This window comes from Macaca mulatta, chromosome 14 (assembly GCF_049350105.2).
Source record: "Macaca mulatta isolate MMU2019108-1 chromosome 14, T2T-MMU8v2.0, whole genome shotgun sequence".
Lineage (NCBI taxonomy): Eukaryota > Metazoa > Chordata > Mammalia > Primates > Cercopithecidae > Macaca > Macaca mulatta.
In genome coordinates, this window is record NC_133419.1 from 70,434,233 (window position 1) to 70,452,969 (window position 18,737).

General features: G+C 39.0%; 1 protein-coding gene across 1 annotated transcript; it reads left to right on the plus strand.

Moving 5' to 3' along the window:
- Positions 1–1,375: 1,375 nt before the first annotated feature.
- OR51V1 (olfactory receptor family 51 subfamily V member 1) lies at positions 1,376–2,335 on the plus strand. The gene has a single exon (XM_001111782.4). The coding sequence runs from the start codon at positions 1,376–1,378 to the stop codon at positions 2,333–2,335; it is 960 nt and encodes a 319-aa protein (XP_001111782.3).
- The last annotated feature ends 16,402 nt before the right edge of the window (positions 2,336–18,737 follow it).

The following is an 18,737-nucleotide window of genomic DNA, read 5'->3' on the forward strand; positions in this document are numbered from 1 at the left end:
ATATTTTAGGCAGATAGAACATCTGGAGAAAAATCTTATGAAAGAAGAGAAATTGGATTTAGAGAAATGAAGGAAGATATGTATTCAAAAGACTGAAAAATCCTCTGCAAGCAATGAAGAAACTTCAAGCATTCCATGGAGAAAAAAGTATTAAAAATAGTGAGCTAAGTTGTTCAATGCTGAGGAGTCAGGACAAGAAAAATCAATGGTTAGACTACTAGAAGACATCAGTATAGTATAGAGAGTACACTGAGAAGAAAGTCTGGGGAACTGTGTTGTGAGGCTAGTAAGACAAAGCTGAAAAGTAGGACATAAAGGGCGGCCCAAATCTGAAGTTACTTTAACATCTTGAAGTTACTCAATCAAACATGAAAGTAAGTATGGACTTTTGAACATCTGTTTACATTATTAGAGCTTTAAAAAATTATGATGATTCTCAGGTCTGGAACTTAAAGCAGGCAAGCAATGTAAAGAAGAAGCCAATTGATTCTGCTACCATGAGACTTTTGAAATTATAAGCTTAGTTGTTTGAGCCTGGATTTGTGATCTGTAGAATTGCAGGTTCTAAGAAATAAAACACAATTGATCAATACATTGAATAAATGTATATCAAATAAATACTTAATCAACTCATTAACTGAATAAATAAAGGAATGGGAAGCACTGAGCTGCTATCAAAGGCTCAATGTCTTCAATCTAATTCTCTACATCACAAAGGCACAAATGAGCTGAACACCTCAAGAGGCCAGAGCTCCAGTGAGAAATCATTTACCCAAGGTCTCATGCATAAATATTCCTGTCTGCTTATCACCAAGGAAGAAAAAGTAATTGCTGGCTATGTCATCTGGAGGGGGAGAAAACAGGAGTATCTTCACTAAATACTATTTGAAGAAAAAATGTACTTGGAGACAGCATGAAATGAAAAATGATGGAAAAGTGACTAATGGACTTAATGATATTTAAAGCCCAAAGATTACTCTTCATTTCGAATGTTTAATGAATTGGAGAGAAGAAAATAATTTTTTGAGAACTTCGGCTCTTTACTGGTGTAAAATTTTTACCACTATCCCTGGGAAAATGTCTAAGCAACATATTTTTTTTAAAACTAGCTTTTTCCTTTTACTAATCTCTTCCTTATTTGTTTTTACATCCAACTTCTAAGGATACGTTCACCTCCAGACAGTGAAAAAATAATGACTTTTAAATGACATCAGAAGAAGAATTTTCTCAAAGGCGATGGATACTATGCCTCAGAGAAACAGAATTGCTCAGCTCTATCTTTTTAAGTTAGTAATTTTTAGGCTATTTTGTTTACTTAGAAATTTCATTTTATTCAGCTGAAATTGAAACACTTCCTTTGAAAAAACACTCTCACATGTATCTCAGTTCCAGAATGATTACTTCAGTAAGCCCCGGCACAAATTCTTCCTTTCTTCTCACTGGATTTTCTGGCATGGAGCAGCAATACCCCTGGTTCTCCATCCCCTTCTCCTCTATCTATGCCATGATGCTTTTGGGAAATTGCATGGTTCTCCATGTGATATGGACAGAGCCAAACCTGCACCAGCCCATGTTTTACTTCCTGTCCATGCTGGCCCTCATTGACCTGTGCATGGGGCTCTCCACTGTGTACACAGTGCTGGGGATCCTGTGGAGGATCATTGGAGAGATCAACTTGGATTCCTGCATTACCCAGTCCTATTTTATCCATGGTCTGTCCTTCATGGAGTCCTCTGTCCTCCTTGCTATGGCCTTTGACCGGTACATTGCAATTTGCAATCCACTGCGTTATTCCTCCATCCTGACTAATTCCAGAATTAGCAAAATTGGGCTCACTATAATAGGTAGGAGTTTTTTCTTTATTATACCGCCCATCATCCATCTGAAATTTTTTAATTACTGTCATTTCCACATCCTTTCTCACTCTTTCTGCCTGCGCCAGGATCTTCTCCGCTTAGCCTGTTCAGACATCCGATTCAATAGTTACTATGCCCTGATGCTGGTTATTTGCATACTGTTGTTGGATGCTATACTCATCCTTTTCTCCTACATCCTGATTCTTAAGTCAGTCCTTGCAGTTGCCTCTCGGGAAGAGCGGCATAAATTATTTCAGACTTGCATCTCCCACGTCTGTGCTGTCCTTGTGTTCTACATCCCTATCATTAGCCTCACAATGGTGCACCGTTTTGGCAAGCACCTTTCCCCTGTGGCCCACGTTCTCATTGGTAACATCTACATCCTTTTCCCACCTTTAATGAATCCCATCATCTACAGTGTCAAGACCCAACAGATTCATACCAGAATGCTTAGACTCTTTTCTCTGAAAAGATATTGAGAGATATTGAAATTTTTTGCCTAAAAAAAAGAAACAAAAGCAGCAACAATAATGAACAAAAATCAGTGCCACAAAAAAGAAAAAAAATATTAAAATTAAAGATTTACTCTGAGTCCATGATAAATGACTTTAAAAATATTTAAATATAGTCAGAGAATCAACAAACAAGTTCCATTGTGTCAACCTGGACACATGTAGGTCACTCTATCAGCCTGACCATATTTAAGAAGAGAAAAAAATTGTTTATTTGCCTCAAATGTACTTTTGAGCATTTCCTTTGCTGTAAAACAAAGCTGGATTAAAAGTCTAGGTTTTCAAGTTTCAAAGCAGGTAACTTGAAGTTTCTTTCATTCTCTGAGGTTTATTTAATCAACCTTCAAAATGGAGAATATAGCCAACTCACAGGAATGTTGTGATACCTGTATGGACCAGAATTGTCCAAGGGAACTTTTCTAAACTGATGGAGATGTTCTATGAAATACCATAAAATGACTAAAGTGGAATATATGGCTCCTGTGCGCTTGAAATGATGGTAATGTAATTGAACAACTGCATTTACAATTTCAGTTACTTTAAGTTAATTCATATTGAAATGTTTAATGTGCTTGTATTGGACAGTTCAGTTCAGCAGCCACTGTATTGGACAGGGAAGCTATAGTTTATAAAGATGACACAAAGAAATATGACTTTGGATTCAACTTCTACTATGTCTAATTTAAATTAAAATCCTTATTTTTTAGATTTTATATGTGGACTCCACTGCTACAAGGCTGGAAGTAGATTTTGCTCTGTGTCTTTTTCTTTTATATCTAAAGTGGGGGATCTTCTGAACAGATGAGGCTGTCTGCTAATGATTTATTCTGAGTTTAAAAGAAAAAAGAAAGAAGAACATAAAGGGGTTCTTTTCTAAGTAAGCTAGTGCAGCTCTCCAAAGAAGGAAAGAAAGGAAGAAAATCAGATACAGAACTATGCATGGATAAAAAGAAAATAATTGTTTTAATCTTCCTATATTCTGTTAGGTATGTAAGGAGGTAAGTGTTAAAATTGGACAAGTTAATGCGTAAGACTCATTTTACACCAAAAAGCAAATATTTCTTTTTATTTTTAGATATCAACTGGAACTTAACTAGATTTGTCTTCCTGTAGTTATGCCTTCCTTTCCATTCACTTTGAACTTCATTCAATAACATAGCCTCTGTCTACTTATTTGACTCAGGGAAACAAAAATACAGGTTTTGGTTTCTAATAGCTTAAGCCTCAAAGTGAGGAAATTTTTTTCTGGACAGAGTAAAGTATCTAGTTAGAAAGATAAGTGTAAAATTACTCCTAGAACAATAAATTAGGTCTTCTGGGTTATAGTATAAGGTTAATCTGAAGGATAAAGGAGTGAATTTCCTGATGTCAAAGAGGCTCTAGTGTGTCTTCTGGTATAGCTATCAGAGCTGAAAACTGTGAGGTAGGTTCTAGAGGGGAAAATCTCTCTCTCTCTCTCTCTCTCTCTCTCTCTATATATATATATATATATATATATATATATATATATTTTTTTTTTTTTTTTTAACTATATAATCATAGTAGCTGCCAAGGCAGGCGGAGGTTAGGAGATCGAGACCATCCTGGCCAACAACGGTGAAACCCCACCTCTACAAAGAAAAACACAAAAAAATTAGCCGGGCATGGTGGTGGGAGCCTGTAGTCCCAGCTACTAGGGAGGCTGAGGCAGGAGAATGGCGTGAACCCAGGAGGAGGAGCTTGCAGTAAGCCGAGATCACGCCACTGCACTCCAGCCTGGGTGACAGAGTGAGACTCTGTCTCAAAAGAAAGAAAAGAAAAAAGAAAAGTTGATATGAATGTCAGGTGGTAGTACTGCTTCAGGTTCCCTAATGACAATAAATGTCTGCATGGTCCCTCCTGGCAGACTGGAATGTGGCCAATCTGACAAGATTCCCACGCCCCAGTTTTACAATGAAAAGAGAAGTTAGCTGCTGAATCTGTAGAGGTCACATGAATATCTCATAGATTTCTCAATGGCCAAAGAGCCTTCCCTCTAATGATTTGAAAGTGAATGAGCATCCATCTCCCATACACCGGAGAGCTGACACAACACTGGGGAAACAGAGAATTCTTCAATAACTGACAATATGTTTCCCACCAGCTAGTCATGGGGAAGCATCAGAATGAATTTATATTTATTATTTGAACAATACTACATGTCTGACACAACTGAGTTGTTGGTTTGAAAGTTATGTTTAACAGGGAGAGTAGGAAGGCTCGTCTGAAGACTTCATACTATGAGTGTTTGTGCTTCAGATTAGGTATCCTATAGAATGTGAACCAAAATAGTTTGAAATAATGGCCATGACAAAACAGGTGATTAAAAAAAAAACCTAAGAGTATCCTCAGAAATCATTGCTTATTTTAGAGATATATAATTGTACTATAATGAGAAGATGTATGAAGAACTTCAGAATCTTTAAAATTCAGCCAAAGGGAGGAAAATCAGTTAAAAAAAAAAAAAAGTCAATGAAAGCAATGAAAGTAAACTTTATATGATTACTGGGCTTTATACAGAAAGAAACAGGTTTAGAACATTAGTAGTTTATATTGTTTTGCAAAGGCCTCTATCTGGAAGCAATTACTTAAAAAAAATAACTAAACTTCTCATGGGGAAGAAAAAGCAATTTCAGAGACATCAGCCCAGGTCCTGAAAGGAAGAGCAGCTGGAGACATCACAGGTGTTTAAAACACTGTCTGGCTGCATAGTATTCCATGGTGTATATGTGCCACATTTTCTTAATCCACTCTGTCACTGATGGACATTTGGGTTGATTCCAAGTCTTTGCTATTGTGAATAGTGCCACAATAAACATACGTGTGCATGTGTCTTTATAGCAGCATGATTTATAATCCTTTCGGTATATACCCAGTAATGGGATGGCTGGGTCATATGGTACATCTAGTTCTAGATCTTTGAGGAATCGCCATACTGTTTTCCATAATGGTTGAACTAGTTTACAATCCCACCAACAATGTAAAAGTGTTCCTATTTCTCCACATCCTCTCCAGCACCTGTTGTTTCCTGACTTTTTAATGATCGCCATTCTAACTGGTGTGAGATGGTATCTCAATGTGGTTTTGATTTGCATTTCTCTGATGGCCAGTGATGATGAGCATTTTTTCATGTGTCTGTTGGCTGTATGAATGTCTTCTTTTGAGAAATGTCTGTTCATATCCTTTGCCCACTTTTTGATGGGGTTGTTTGTTTTTTTCTTGTAAATTTGTTTGAGTTCTTTGTAGGTTCTGGATATTAGCCCTTTGTCAGATGAGTAGATTGCAAAAATTTTCTCCCATTCTGTAGGTTGCCTGTTCACTCTGATGGTAGTTTCTTTTGCTGTGCAGAAGCTCTTTAGTTTAATGAGATCCCATTTGTCAATTTTGGCTTTTGCTGCCGTTGCTTTTGGTGTTTTAGACATGAAGTCTTTGCCCATGCCTATGTCCTGAATGGTACTACTTAGGTTTTCTTCTAGGATTTGGGACATGGATGCAGCTGGAAACCATCATTCTTAGCAAACTATCACAAGAACAGAAAACCAAACACCGCATGTTCTCACTCATAGGTGGGAACTGAACAATGAGATCACTTGGACTCGGGAAGGGGAACATCACACACTGGGGCCTATCATGGGGAGGGGGAAGGGGGGCGGGATTGCATTGGGAGTTATACCTGATGTAAATGATGAGTTGATGGGTGCTGACGAGTTGATGGGTGCAGCACAGCAACGTGGCACAAGTATACATATGTAACAAACCTGCACGTTATGCACATGTACCCTAGAACATAAAGTATAATAATAATAATAATAATAAAATACAGCAAAACAAAACAAAACACTGTCTGGTACTATGTTACTTTTTAAGAAGCCAGGTGGAGACATTTTTCCATATATCTCAAAAAACCAGCTTCTAAGGAAACTTGTTTTCCATGAATTAGGCAACAGCAGCTGAAACTTGTTGATGTGGTAGACTGCAGAGACAGTGGGAAGTGGTTACCAGATTCCTTTGTAAGGCCTGCAAGCCTACTATCCAGCGTCACTGAGAAACCTTACAAAAACAGCCACAGTGATGTTAGAGAAACACAGTTATCTTCTTTTTGCTTTTTTTATTTTATTTTTTTATTTTTTTACAGTTAGACTGTCATATCCTTGTAACTGCTCCCTTAAATAAAGTCACAGTTATTATAATAAGGAGAAAAGAAAAAGATATTGCTGAGAACAAGGTGACAAAAGTAAGATTCAGAAAATCAGAAAGTCTAGTACATTCAGTTTCTATTCATTTAACTCTTACACCAAAAAGCTAAGGTCTAGTGGGAGAAATCAGTGATTCTTAGAAGTGAGAGGACATGGTTCAGGATTGGAAATGTGTTTTTAGTAAAAATGATCTGCTGATAATGAATCCACAGGCAGATGTCCGCTGTACACCAGCAGTCCTTAATGTTTTTGGTACCAGGGACTGGTTTTGTGGAAGACAAGGTGCAAGAGGGGATGGTTTTGGGATGAAACTGTTCCACCTCAGAGCATTAGGCATTAGATTCTCATAAGAAGCACGCAACCTAGATCCCTTGCATATGCAATTCACAATAGGGTTCATGCCTCTATGAGAATCTAATGCTGCCACACCACTGTGGATCTGACAGGAGGAGGAGCTCAGGCAGTAATGCTTGCTCACCCCCCTGCTGTGAGACCAGGTTCCTAGAAGACCACGGACCAGTACTGGTAAGTGGCCAGGACTGCTCTACACCATGCCTCCCTATTTTCCTAGGCTTATCAAAATCTTATTGTTAAATAGACTTAAGAGATGTTCTACTTGAGGCTGTGTCTGCATTTCCTTGGATATTTGTGACCATTACTTGCAGAAGAGAATTGCTAGAGTAGTGAATAGAGGCCTCCAGATGAAGGAAATAAAAATAGTACCTTTTCCCAGAAGTCTCTTGCAGAAACTTAAAAAATAACGCCAAACCAGCCAAGAACACCCCTGCAGTAGGAGTTGATGTCCTAAAGCTTTTCCAGTAAAAGTGTGGTTTCTGCCCCTACAGTCTTGGCACCATGTAATAACACATAGAAAATGCAGGCTTTCAAGTTCCAGCCAGTACTGATGAATCAGAATCAGTGTTTAGCTTTTGAGATGCTGGTAATGTTCTCTTTCTTGGTCTGAGTGTTTATTAAAAGCTTTTGCTAATTTTGTGTCATTTATCAAACTATTTTTATTTATGTATTTTTCTGTACTGAATAATAAAATATAAATTTAAGAAATATGAGTGAAAGTATCAATTTACATATAAACCTGGCAGATTGAATATATGTTCATTTCTGCTACTTTCTCTAATCCACTAAAACTACAGATATACACACAGAGACATTGTGAAGAAAATAATAGCAGTGTATGTATAAACAAATTGATAAATAATACATTTAAATATGGTTTTTTAAGAAACAGAGCAGGATAGATTAATCTGAAATCTATACATCTACAGAAAAGGATACCAATGAGAAAAAACATTATCTGCAAATAATAGTTTCTGGAAAAACACAGGAATTACTTATAAAGCATTTGTGAGGGGTAGGGCTGAAAATGGTAGAAAAGGTAAACACCTGTTTAAGGTTACCTAAAAGATAGCCAGGTACTAATTTCTCTTTAGTTCTGGCAAAATGATTAGTGTCTGTAGTAACGAAATCAATGATGATCCAGACATTGGGAAATTCGGTGCAAAGGATGCTAGGAATAAGATGTTAATATATGAAACAGAGAGATTATGCAAAAGAATACATATTGAATGCTGATAAACTGTCTCAAGAGAAAGGAATAATAGATATTGGCATTTGAGTATTCGCTTACTGGATTAGCTAGGCTTCTTTCTGATCAGCCTTCAAAGTAACTGGCCAGGTACCTAATGTTCATGGCCAGATACCACGTTCATAGAAATTGCCACTATATTCTTAGTTCTTCATGATGAAATATGGAAGGACAGCCAAAGATGATCAGGAATGCAATTAAGTCCACCAACACAAAAATTACATACCTAGAATCAATTTTAATAGAGAAAACTTACTTGAAGGAGCACAGCTTATTCAGGGCAGAAAATAAAACTTAATAATAAAATAAGTATGTAATACATTTTCTTAATGAAATAACTACTCATTTTAGATCCTTGATATAAGAACAGAATAGTACTAATAATAAATAGAGGACATGATAAATATTGGTAAATTAAACAAAAATATGAGAGATGAAGTAGCCAATAAGGGGGACAGGAGGTAGATGTAAGAATGCAGAAAAAAAGGACAAAGGAATAAATATGGGGGACATGAAGGAAACAATAGGGTGAAGTCAGGAACTCCAACATCTTACTGGAGTTTAGGAGAGAGTGAAAATAGAACATGTAGAATGAACTTATTAGAGATCAATCAAGACATTTTTGTGAACAAAAGAACATAGCAGTTGAAATTGAGAGTATCCACAAAATACCCAGAACAAAATAAAATAAAATAAAAATTCATAGTAAGTTAAGAGAATGAAAAAAACAAGCCATGGACTCAGAATATATTTGCAAAACATATTATCTGATAAAGGACTTGTATACAAATTATACAAAGAACTTTTAAAGTTCAACAATAAAAAACAAACCAACTGATTACAGAGTGGGCAAAAAATCTGTACACTTTACCGAAGAAGATATATAGATTGCAACAAGCACATGAAAATATACTTAATAACACCTGTCATTGAGAAACTGCACATTAAAACAAGAAGATACCAACCTCTACACACATATTAGAAGGCCAAATTCCAAAGTACTGACATCCACCAAACACTGGCAAGGAAGTGGAGCAACAGGAATGCTCACTTATTGCTGGTAGGAATGAGAAATAGAGCAGCCAAATTGGAAGACAGTTTACAGTTTCTTACAAAACTAAACGTAGTCTTTTCATGTGACCCAAGAATCACACTTCTATGTATTTACCCAAATGAGTTGAAAATTTATGTCCACACACAGACATGAACTAACCAAGACTTACAGGAACTTTATTCATAACTGCCAAAAGTTGAAAGCAACCAAGATGAATGGATAAACTAACTGTGGAACATCCGTAGGATAGAATATTATTCAGTGATTTAAATAAAGGTCTATCAAGCTGTGAAAAGACATAAAGAGCTTTAACTGCATATTGCTTAATCCATTTTCTTTAGTTATAGTCATCATTCTCTACCTATTACTCCATTAACCTATTTTATCTTGCTGTTGAGAAACTTCCATTCCTATAGTCTTTCATATCCTTCTGTTCTGATCATTATTCCTCAAACAAATGTAGATATTCAATAATAGACAAATAGTGAATAAAGTATGGTACATTCTTTGACTTAGTTTCAGGTAGCTGTTACATAAAATGAAATAGATTAATATTTAATAACTTGGGTAATGTTATGATTTATTAAAAAATAAGATAATAAATAAAACATTTAGTATCTTCCCATGGAGATAACACACTTAGATACAGGTTTCATGTCATTTTGGACTTGAGTAAAGAGGAGCAAAATCATTAATTCCCAAACCTTGATCCCATGGAATATCAAAGAAAGGAAGAAGAAAAGATTATTAATGGTGGCATTACATATTATTTATTGTTGGATGTGTTGTTGGCATTGTATTGTCCTGTTTTCACACTGCTGTAAAAAAAAAAAAAAAAAAAAACCCGAGACTGGGTAATTTATAAAGAACAGGGGTTTAATTGGCTCACAGTTATGCAGGCTGTACAGGAAGCATGGCAGCATCTGCTCAGCTTCTAGGGAGACCTCAAGAAACTTACAATCATGGCAGAAGACAAAGCAGGAGCAGGAATTTTCACATGGCTAGGGCAGGGAGAAGCAGGGTAGGAGGTGCTATACACTTTTAAACAACCAGCCTCATGAGAACTCACTCACTATACAGTACCAAGGGGGATGGTACTAATTCGCTGATGAGAACTCCGCCACTATGATTGAATGACCTCCCACCAGGCCCCATCTCCAACACTGGCGATTATAATTGAACATGATATTTGGGTGGTGACACAGATCCAAACCATATCCTTCCACCTCTGGTCCCTTCCAAATCTCGTGTTCTTCTCACATCGCAAAATACAATTATTACTTTCCAACAGTCCTACAAAGTCTTAACTCATTCCAGCATTAATTCGAAAGCCCAAAGCCCAAAGTGTCATCCAAGACAAGGCAAATCCCTTCAACCAATGAGCCTGTAAAATCAAAAACAAGTTAGTTACTTCCAAGACATAATGGAGGTACAGGCACTGGGTGCAAATTCCCATTCCAAAAGACAGAAATGCACTAAAAGAAAGGGGCTAAAGGTCCCACACAAGTAGAAAACCCAGCAGGGCAGTCATTACACCTTGATATGGTTTGGCAGTTTTCCCACTCAAATTTCATCTTGAATAGTAGGTCCCATAATCCCTTCCTGTCGTGGAAGGGACCCACTGGAGGTAACTGAATCATGGGGGTGGGTTTTCACATGCTGTTCTCATGATAATGAATAAGTCTCACAAGATTTGATGGTTTTATAAAGGGTATTTCCCTTGCATATGCTCTCTTGCCTGCCACCATGTCAGATGTGTCTTTGCTCCTCCTTCACCTTCCACCATGATTGTGAGGCCTCCCTAGCGACATGGATCTATGAGTCCATTAAACCTCTTTTACTTTATAAATTACCCAGTCTTGGGTATTTCTTCATGGGAGTTTACAATGGACAAATACACACCTTAAAACTCCAAAATAATCTCCTTTGACCCCATGTCACACATCAGGGACACACTGATGCAAAAGGTGGACTCCCAAGTCCTTGGGCAGTTCCACCCCTATGGCTTTGCACAGTTTAGCCTATGCTGTTGCTCTCAAGAGCTTGCATTGAGTGTCTGCAGCTTTTCTAGGTGTGTGGTGCAAGCTGTCAGTGGATCTACCATTCTGGGGTCTGGAGGACGGTGGCCCTTTTCTCATAGCTCTGCTAGGCAGTGCCCTAGTGAGGACTCTGTGAGGGAATTTCAACCTCATATATTTCCTCCACATTTCCCTATTAGCAGTTCTTCATTAGGGTTCTGTCCCTGCAGCAGGCTTCTGCCTGAACACTCAGGCTTTTCCACACATCCTTTGAAATCTAAGTGGAGGCTCACAAGCCTCAACTTTTGACCTTTGCACACTCACAGATTTAACATCAAGGGGAAGCCTCCAAAGCTTACGTCTTGCACCCTCTGAAGCAGTGGCCCTAGCTGTTCCTGGGCCCCTTTGAGCCACTACTGGTGCTGGAGCAGCCAGGATGCAAGGAACAGTGTCCTGAGGGTTGCTCATGGCAGCAGGGTCCTGAGTCTGACCCACAAAATCATTCAGTCCTCCTGGGCCACAGAGCCTGTGATGTGAGGGGCTGCTAAAAGGGTCTCTGAAATGTCTTCGAGGCATTCTGCCCTTTGTTTTGGCTATCAGAACTTGGCTCCTCTTCATTTATGCAAATTTCTACAGCTTGCTTGAATTGCTTCTTTGAAAATGAGCTTTTGTTTTCTACCACATTGCCAAGCAGATAATTTTCCAAACTTTTATGCTCTGCTTACCTTTTAAATATAACTTCCAATTTTACATGATTTCTTTGCTCACACATGTGAGTATAGGTTGTTAGAAGCAGCCAGGCCACATCTTGAACACCTTACTGCTTAGAAACTTCTGTCACATAACTTAAATAATATTGTCAAGATCAAATTTCCACAGATTCTCTATGGTAGGGGCACAGTGCAGACAACCTCTTTGCTAATGCATAGCAAAAGTGACCTTTGATCCAGTTCCCAATAAATTATTCATTTCCATCTGAGATCTCCTCAGCCTGGAGTTCTTTGTCAATATCACTATCAGAATTTTGGTCACAACCATTCAACAAGTTTCTAGGAAGTTCCAAATTCTCCCTCATCTCCCTGTCTTCTTCTTAGTCATCCACACTCTTCCAACTTCTGCCATTATCCAATGCCAAAGTTGCTTCCACATTTTCAAGTATCTTTACAGCAGCACCCTACTCTTGGTACCAATTTTCTTTTTTTTTTTTTTTTATTATACTTTAAGTTCTAGGGTACATGTGCATAACGTGCAGGTTTGTTACATATGTATACTTGTGCCATGTTGCTGTGCTGCACCCATCAACTCGTCAGCACTCATCAACTAGTCATTTACATCAGGTATAACTCCCAATGCAATCCCCCCCGTTCCCTCCCCGTGATAGGCCCTGGGGTGTGATGTTCCCCTTCCCGAGTCCAAGTGATCTCATTGTTCAGTTCCCACCTATGAGTGAGAACATGTGGTGTTTGGTTTTCTGTTCTTGCGATAGTTTGCTGAGAAAGATGGTTTCCAGCTGCATCCATATCCCTACAAAGGACATAAACTCATCCTTTTTGATGGCTGCATAGTATTCTATGGTGTATATGTGCCACATTTTCTTAATCCAGTCTGCCACTGATGGACGTTTGGGTTGATTCCAAGTCTTTGCTATTGTGAATAGTGCCACAATAAACATACATGTGCATGTGTCTTTATAGCAGCATGATTTATAATCCTTTGGGTATATACTCAGTAATGGTATGGCTGGGTCATATGGTACTTCTAGTTCTAGATCCTTGAGGAATCGCCATACTGTTTTCCATAATGGTTGAACTAGTTTACAATCCCAACATCAGTGTAAAAGTGTTCCTATTTCTCCACATTCTCTCCAGCACCTGTTGTTTCCTGACTTTTTAATGATTGCCATTCTAACTGGTGTGAGATGGTTTCTCACTGTGGTTTTGATTTGCATTTCCCTAATGGCCAGTGATGATGAGCATTTTTTCATGTGTCTGTTGGCTGTATGAATGTCTTCTTTTGAGAAATGTCTGTTCATATCCTTTGCCCACTTTTGGATGGGGTTGTTTGTTTTTTTCTTGTAAATTTGTTTGAGTTCTTTGTAGGTTCTGGATATTAGCCCTTTGTCTGATGCAAAAATTTTCTCCCATTGTGTAGGTTGCCTGTTCACTCTGAGGGTAGTTTCTTTTGCTGTGCAGAAGCTCTTTAGTTCAATTAGATCCCATTTGTCAATTTTGGTTTTTGTTGCCGTTGCTTTTGGTGTTTTAGACATGAAGTCCTTGCCCATGCCTATGTCCTGAATGGTATTAGCTAGGTTTTCTTCTAGAGTTTTTATGGTACTAAGTCTAACATTTAAGTCTCTAATCCATCTTGAATTAATTTTTGTATAAGGAGTAAGGAAAGGATTCAGTTTCAGCTTTCTACTTATGGCTAGCCAATTTTCCCAGCACCATTTATTAAATAGGGAATCCTTTTCCCATTTCTCGTTTTTCTCAGGTTTATCAAAGATCAGATGGCTGTAGATGTGTGGTATTATTTCTGAGGACTCTGTTCTGTTCCATTGGTCTATATCTCTGTTTTGGTACTAGTACCATGCTGTTTTGGTTACTGTAGCCTTGTATTACAGTTTGAAGTCAGGTAGCGTGATGCCTCCAGCTTTGTTCTTTTGACTCAGGATTGTCTTGGAGATGTGGGCTCTTTTTTGGTTCCATATGAACTTTAAAGCAGTTTTTTCCAATTCTGTGAAGAAACTCATTGGTAGCTTGATGGGGATGGCATTGAATCTATAAATTACCTTGGGCAGTATGGCCATTTTCACGATATTGATTCTTCCTATCCATGAGCATGGTATGTTCTTCCATTTGTTTGTGTCCTCTTTGATTTCACTGAGCAGTGGTTTGTAGTTCTCCTTGCAGAGGTCCTTTACATCCCTTGTCAGTTGGTTTCCTAGGTATTTTATTCTCTTTGAAGCAATTGTGAATGGAAGTTCATTCATGATTTGGCTCTCTGTTTGTCTGTTACTGGTGTATAAGAATGCTTGTGATTTTTGCACATTAATTTTGTATTCTGAGACTTTGCTGAAGTTTCTTATCAGCCTAAGGAGATTTTGGGCTGAGACAATGGGGTTTTCTAAATATACAATCATGTCATCTGAAAGCAGGGACAGTTTCACTTCCTCTTTTCCTAACTGAATACCCTTTATTTCTTTCTCTTGCCTGATTGCCCTAGTCAGAACTTCCAATACGATGTTGAATAGGAGTGGTGAGAGAGGGCATCCCTGTCTTGTGCCAGTTTTCAAAGGGAATGCTTCCAGTTTTTGCCCATTCAGTATGATATTGGCTGTGGGTTTGTCACAAATAGCTCTTATGATTTTGAGATATGTTCCATGAATACCTAGCTTATTGAGAATTTTTAGCATGAAGGGCTGTTGAATTTTGTCAAAGGCCTTTTCAGCATCTATTGAGATAATCATGTGTTTTTTGTCTTTGGTTCTGTTTATATGCTGGATTATGTTTATTGATTTGTGTATGTTGAACCAGCCTTGCATCCCAGGGATGAAGCCCACTTGATCATGGTGGATATGCTTTTTGATGTGCTGCTGAATCCGGTTTGCCAGTATTTTATTGAGGATTTTTGCATCAATGTTCATCAGGGATATTGGTCTAAAATTCTCTCTTTTTGTTATGTCTCTGTCAGGCTTTGGTATTAGGATGATGTTGGCCTCAAAAAATGAGTTAGAGAGGATTCCCTCTTTTTCTATTGATTGGAATAGTTTCAGAAGAAATGGTACCAGCTCCTCCTTGTACCTCTGGTAGAATTCAGCTGTGAATCCATCTGGTTCTGGACTTTTTTTGGTTGGTAGGCTATTAATTATTGCCTCAATTTCAGAGCCTGCTATTGGTCTATTCAGGGATTCAACTTCTTCCTGGTTTAGTCTTGGAAGAGTGTAAGTGTCCAGGAAATTATCCATTTCTTCTAGGTTTTCTATTTTATTTGCGTAGAGGTGTTTATAGTATTCTCTGATGGTAGTTTGTATTTCTGTGGGGTCGGTGGTGATATCCCCTTTATCATTTTTTATTGCGTCGATTTGATTCTTCTCTCTTTTCTTCTTTATTACTCTTGCTAGAGGTCTGTCAATTTTGTTGATCTTTTCAAAAAACCAACTCCTGGATTCATTGATTTTTTGAAGGTTTTTTTGTGTCTCTATCTCCTTCAGTTCTGCTCTGATCTTAGTTATTTCTTGCCTTCTGCTAGCTTTCGAATGTGTTTGCTCTTGCTTCTCTAGTTCTTTCATAGGTGATGTTAGAGTGTCAATTTTAGATCTTTCCAGCTTTCTCTTGTGGGGATTTAGTGTTATAAATTTCCCTCTACACACTGCTTTAACTGTGTCCCAGAGATTCTGGTATGTTGTATCTTTGTTCTCATTGGTTTCAAAGAACATCTTTATTTCTGCCTTCATTTCTTTGTGTACCCAGTAGTCATTCAGGTGCAGGTTCTTCAGTTTGCATGTAGTTGAGCAGTTTCGATTGAGTTTCTTAGTCCTGAGTTCTAGTTTGATTGCACTGTGGTCTGAGAGACAGTTTGTTATAATTTCTGTTCTTGTACATTTGCTGAGGAGTGCTTTACTTCCAATTATGTGGTCAATTTTGGAATAAGTGTGATGTGATGCTGAGAAGAATGTATATTCTGTTGATTTGGGGTGGAGAGTTCTGTAGATGTCTATTAGGTCTGCTTGCTGCAGAGCTGAGTTCAATTCCTGGATATCCTTGTAAACATTCTGTCTCGTTGATCTGTCTAATGTTGACAGGGGAGTGTTGAAGTCTCCCATTATTATTGTATGGGAGTCTAAGTCTCTTTGTAAGTCTCTAAGGACTTGCTTTATGAATCTGAGTGCTCCTGTATTGGGCGCATATATATTTAGGATAGTTAGCTCTTTCTGTTGAATTGGTCCCTTTACCATTATGTAATGGCCTTCTTTGTCTCTTTTGATCTTTGATGGTTTAAAGTCTGTTTTATCAGAGACTAGTATTGCAACCCCTGCTTTTTTTTGTTCTCCATTTTCTTGGTAGATCTTCCTCCATCCCTGTATTTTGAGCCTATTTATGTCTCTGCGTGTGAGATGGGTCTCCTGAATACAGCAGACTGATGGGTCTTGACTCTTTATCCAGTTTGCCAGTCTGTGTGTTTTAATTGGAGCATTTAGTCCATTCACATTTAAGGTTAATATTGTTATGTGTGAACTTGATCCTGCCATTATGATATTAACTGGTTATTTTGCTCATTAGTTGATGCAGTTTCTTCCTAGCCTCAATGGTCTTTACATTTTGGCATGTTTTTGCAATGGCTGGTACCGGTTGTTCCTTTCCATGTTGAGTGCTTCCTTCAGGGTCTCTTGTAAGGCAGGCCTAGTGGTGACAAAATCTCTAAGCATCTGCTTATCTGTAAAGGATTTTATTTCTCCTTCACTTATGAAACTTAGTTTGGCTGGATATGAAATTCTGGGTTTAAAATTCTTTTCTTTAAGAATGTTGAATATTGCCCCCCACTCTCTTCTGGCTTGGAGAGTTTCTGCTGAGAGATCTGCTGTTAGTCTGATGGGCTTCCCTTTGTGGGTAACCCGACCTTTCTCTCTGGCTGCCCTTAAGATTTTTTCCTTCATTTCAACTTTGGTGAATCTGACAATTATGTGTCTTGGAGTTGCTCTTCTCGAGGAGTATCTTTGTGGTGTTCTCTGTATTTCCTGGATTTGAATGTTGGCCTGCCCTACTAGGTTGGGGAAGTTCTCCTGGATGATATCCTGAAGAGTGTTTTCCAACTTGGTTCCATTTTCCTCCTCACTTTCAGGCACCCCAATCAGACATAGATTTGGTCTTTTTACATAATCCCATACTTCTTGAAGGCTTTGTTCATTTCTTTTTCTTCTTTTTTCTTTTGGTTTCTCTTCTCGCTTCATTTCATTCATTTGATCCTCAATCGCTGATACTCTTTCTTCCAGTTGATCGAGTCGGTTACTGAAGCTTGTGCATTTGTCACGTATTTTCTCGTGTCATGGTTTTCATCTCGGTACATTCGTTTATGGTCTTCTCTGCATTAATTATTCTGGTTATCAATTCTTCCACTCTTTTTCAAGCTTTTTAGTTTCTTTGCACTGGGTATGTAATTTCGCCTTTAGCTCTGAGAAGTTTGATGGACTGAAGCCTTCTTCTCTCATCTCGTCAAAGTCATTCTCTGTGCAGTTTTGATCCGTTGCTGGCGATGAGCTGCATTCCTTTGGAGGGGGAGATGCGCTCTTATTTTTTGAATTTCCAGCTTTTCTGCCCTGCTTTTTCCCCATCTTTGTGGTTTTATCTGCCTCTGGTCTTTGATGATGGTGACGTACTAATGGGGTTTTGGTGTGGGCATCCTTCCTGTTTGTTAGTTTTCCGTCTAACAGTCAGGACCCTGAGCTGTAGGTCTGTTGGAGATTGCTTGAGGTCCACTCCAGACCCTGTTTGCCTGGGTGTCAGCAGCAGAGGCTGCAGAAGATAGAATACTGCTGAACAGTGAGTGTACCTCTCTGATTCTTGCTTTGGAAGCTTCCTCTCAGGGGTGTACTCCACCGTGTGAGGTGTGGGGTGTTGGTCTGCCCCTAGTAGAGGATGTCTCCCAGTTAGGCTACTCAGGGGTCAGGGACCCACTTGAGCAGGCAGTCTGTCCGTTCTCAGATCTCAACCTCCGTGTTGGGAGATCCACTGCTCTCTTCAAAGCTGTCCGACAGAGTTGCTTGTGTCTGCAGAGGTTTCTGCTGCTTTTTGTTGTTGTTGTTTAGCTGTGCCCTGTCCCCAGAGGTGGAGTCTACAGAGACTGGCAGGCCTCCTTGAGCTGCTGTGAGCTCCAGCCAGTTCGAGCTTCCCGGGGTTTTGTTTACCTACTTAAGCCTCAGCAATGGCGGGCGCCCCTCCCCCAGCCTCGCTGCTGCCTTGTGGTTAGATCACAGACTGCTGTGCTAGCAATGAGGAAGGCTCCGTGGGCATTGGACCCTCCTGGGCAGGTGTGGGATATAATCTCCTGGTGTGCCCGTTTCCTTAAAGCGCAGTATTGGGGTGGGAGTTACCTGATTTTCTAGGTGTTGTGTGTCTCTGTTTCCCTGGCTAGAAAAAGGGATTCCCTTCCCCCTTGTGCTTCCCAGGTGATGTGATGCCTCGCCCTGCTTCAGCTCTCACTGGTTGGGCTGCAACAGCTGACCAGCACCGATTGTCAGGCACTCCCCAGTGAGATGAGCCTAGTACCTAAGTTGGTAATGCAGAAATCACCTGTCTTCTGTGTCACTCGTGCTGGGAGCTGGAGACTGGAGCTGTTCCTATTCGGCCATCTTGCTCCGTCTCCCGGTACCAATTTTCTGTATTGGTCCATTTTCATATTGCTATAAGGAAATACCTGAGACTGGGTAAGTTGTGAGGAAGAGAGGTTTAATTGTCTCACAGTTCTAAAGGCTGTACAGGAAGCA

What these genes read in the sequence shown, in the direction of transcription:
- OR51V1 (XM_001111782.4), top strand. Translation starts at nt 1,376, where the DNA reads ATGTATCTCAGTTCCAGAATGATTACTTCAGTAAGCCCCGGCACAAAT.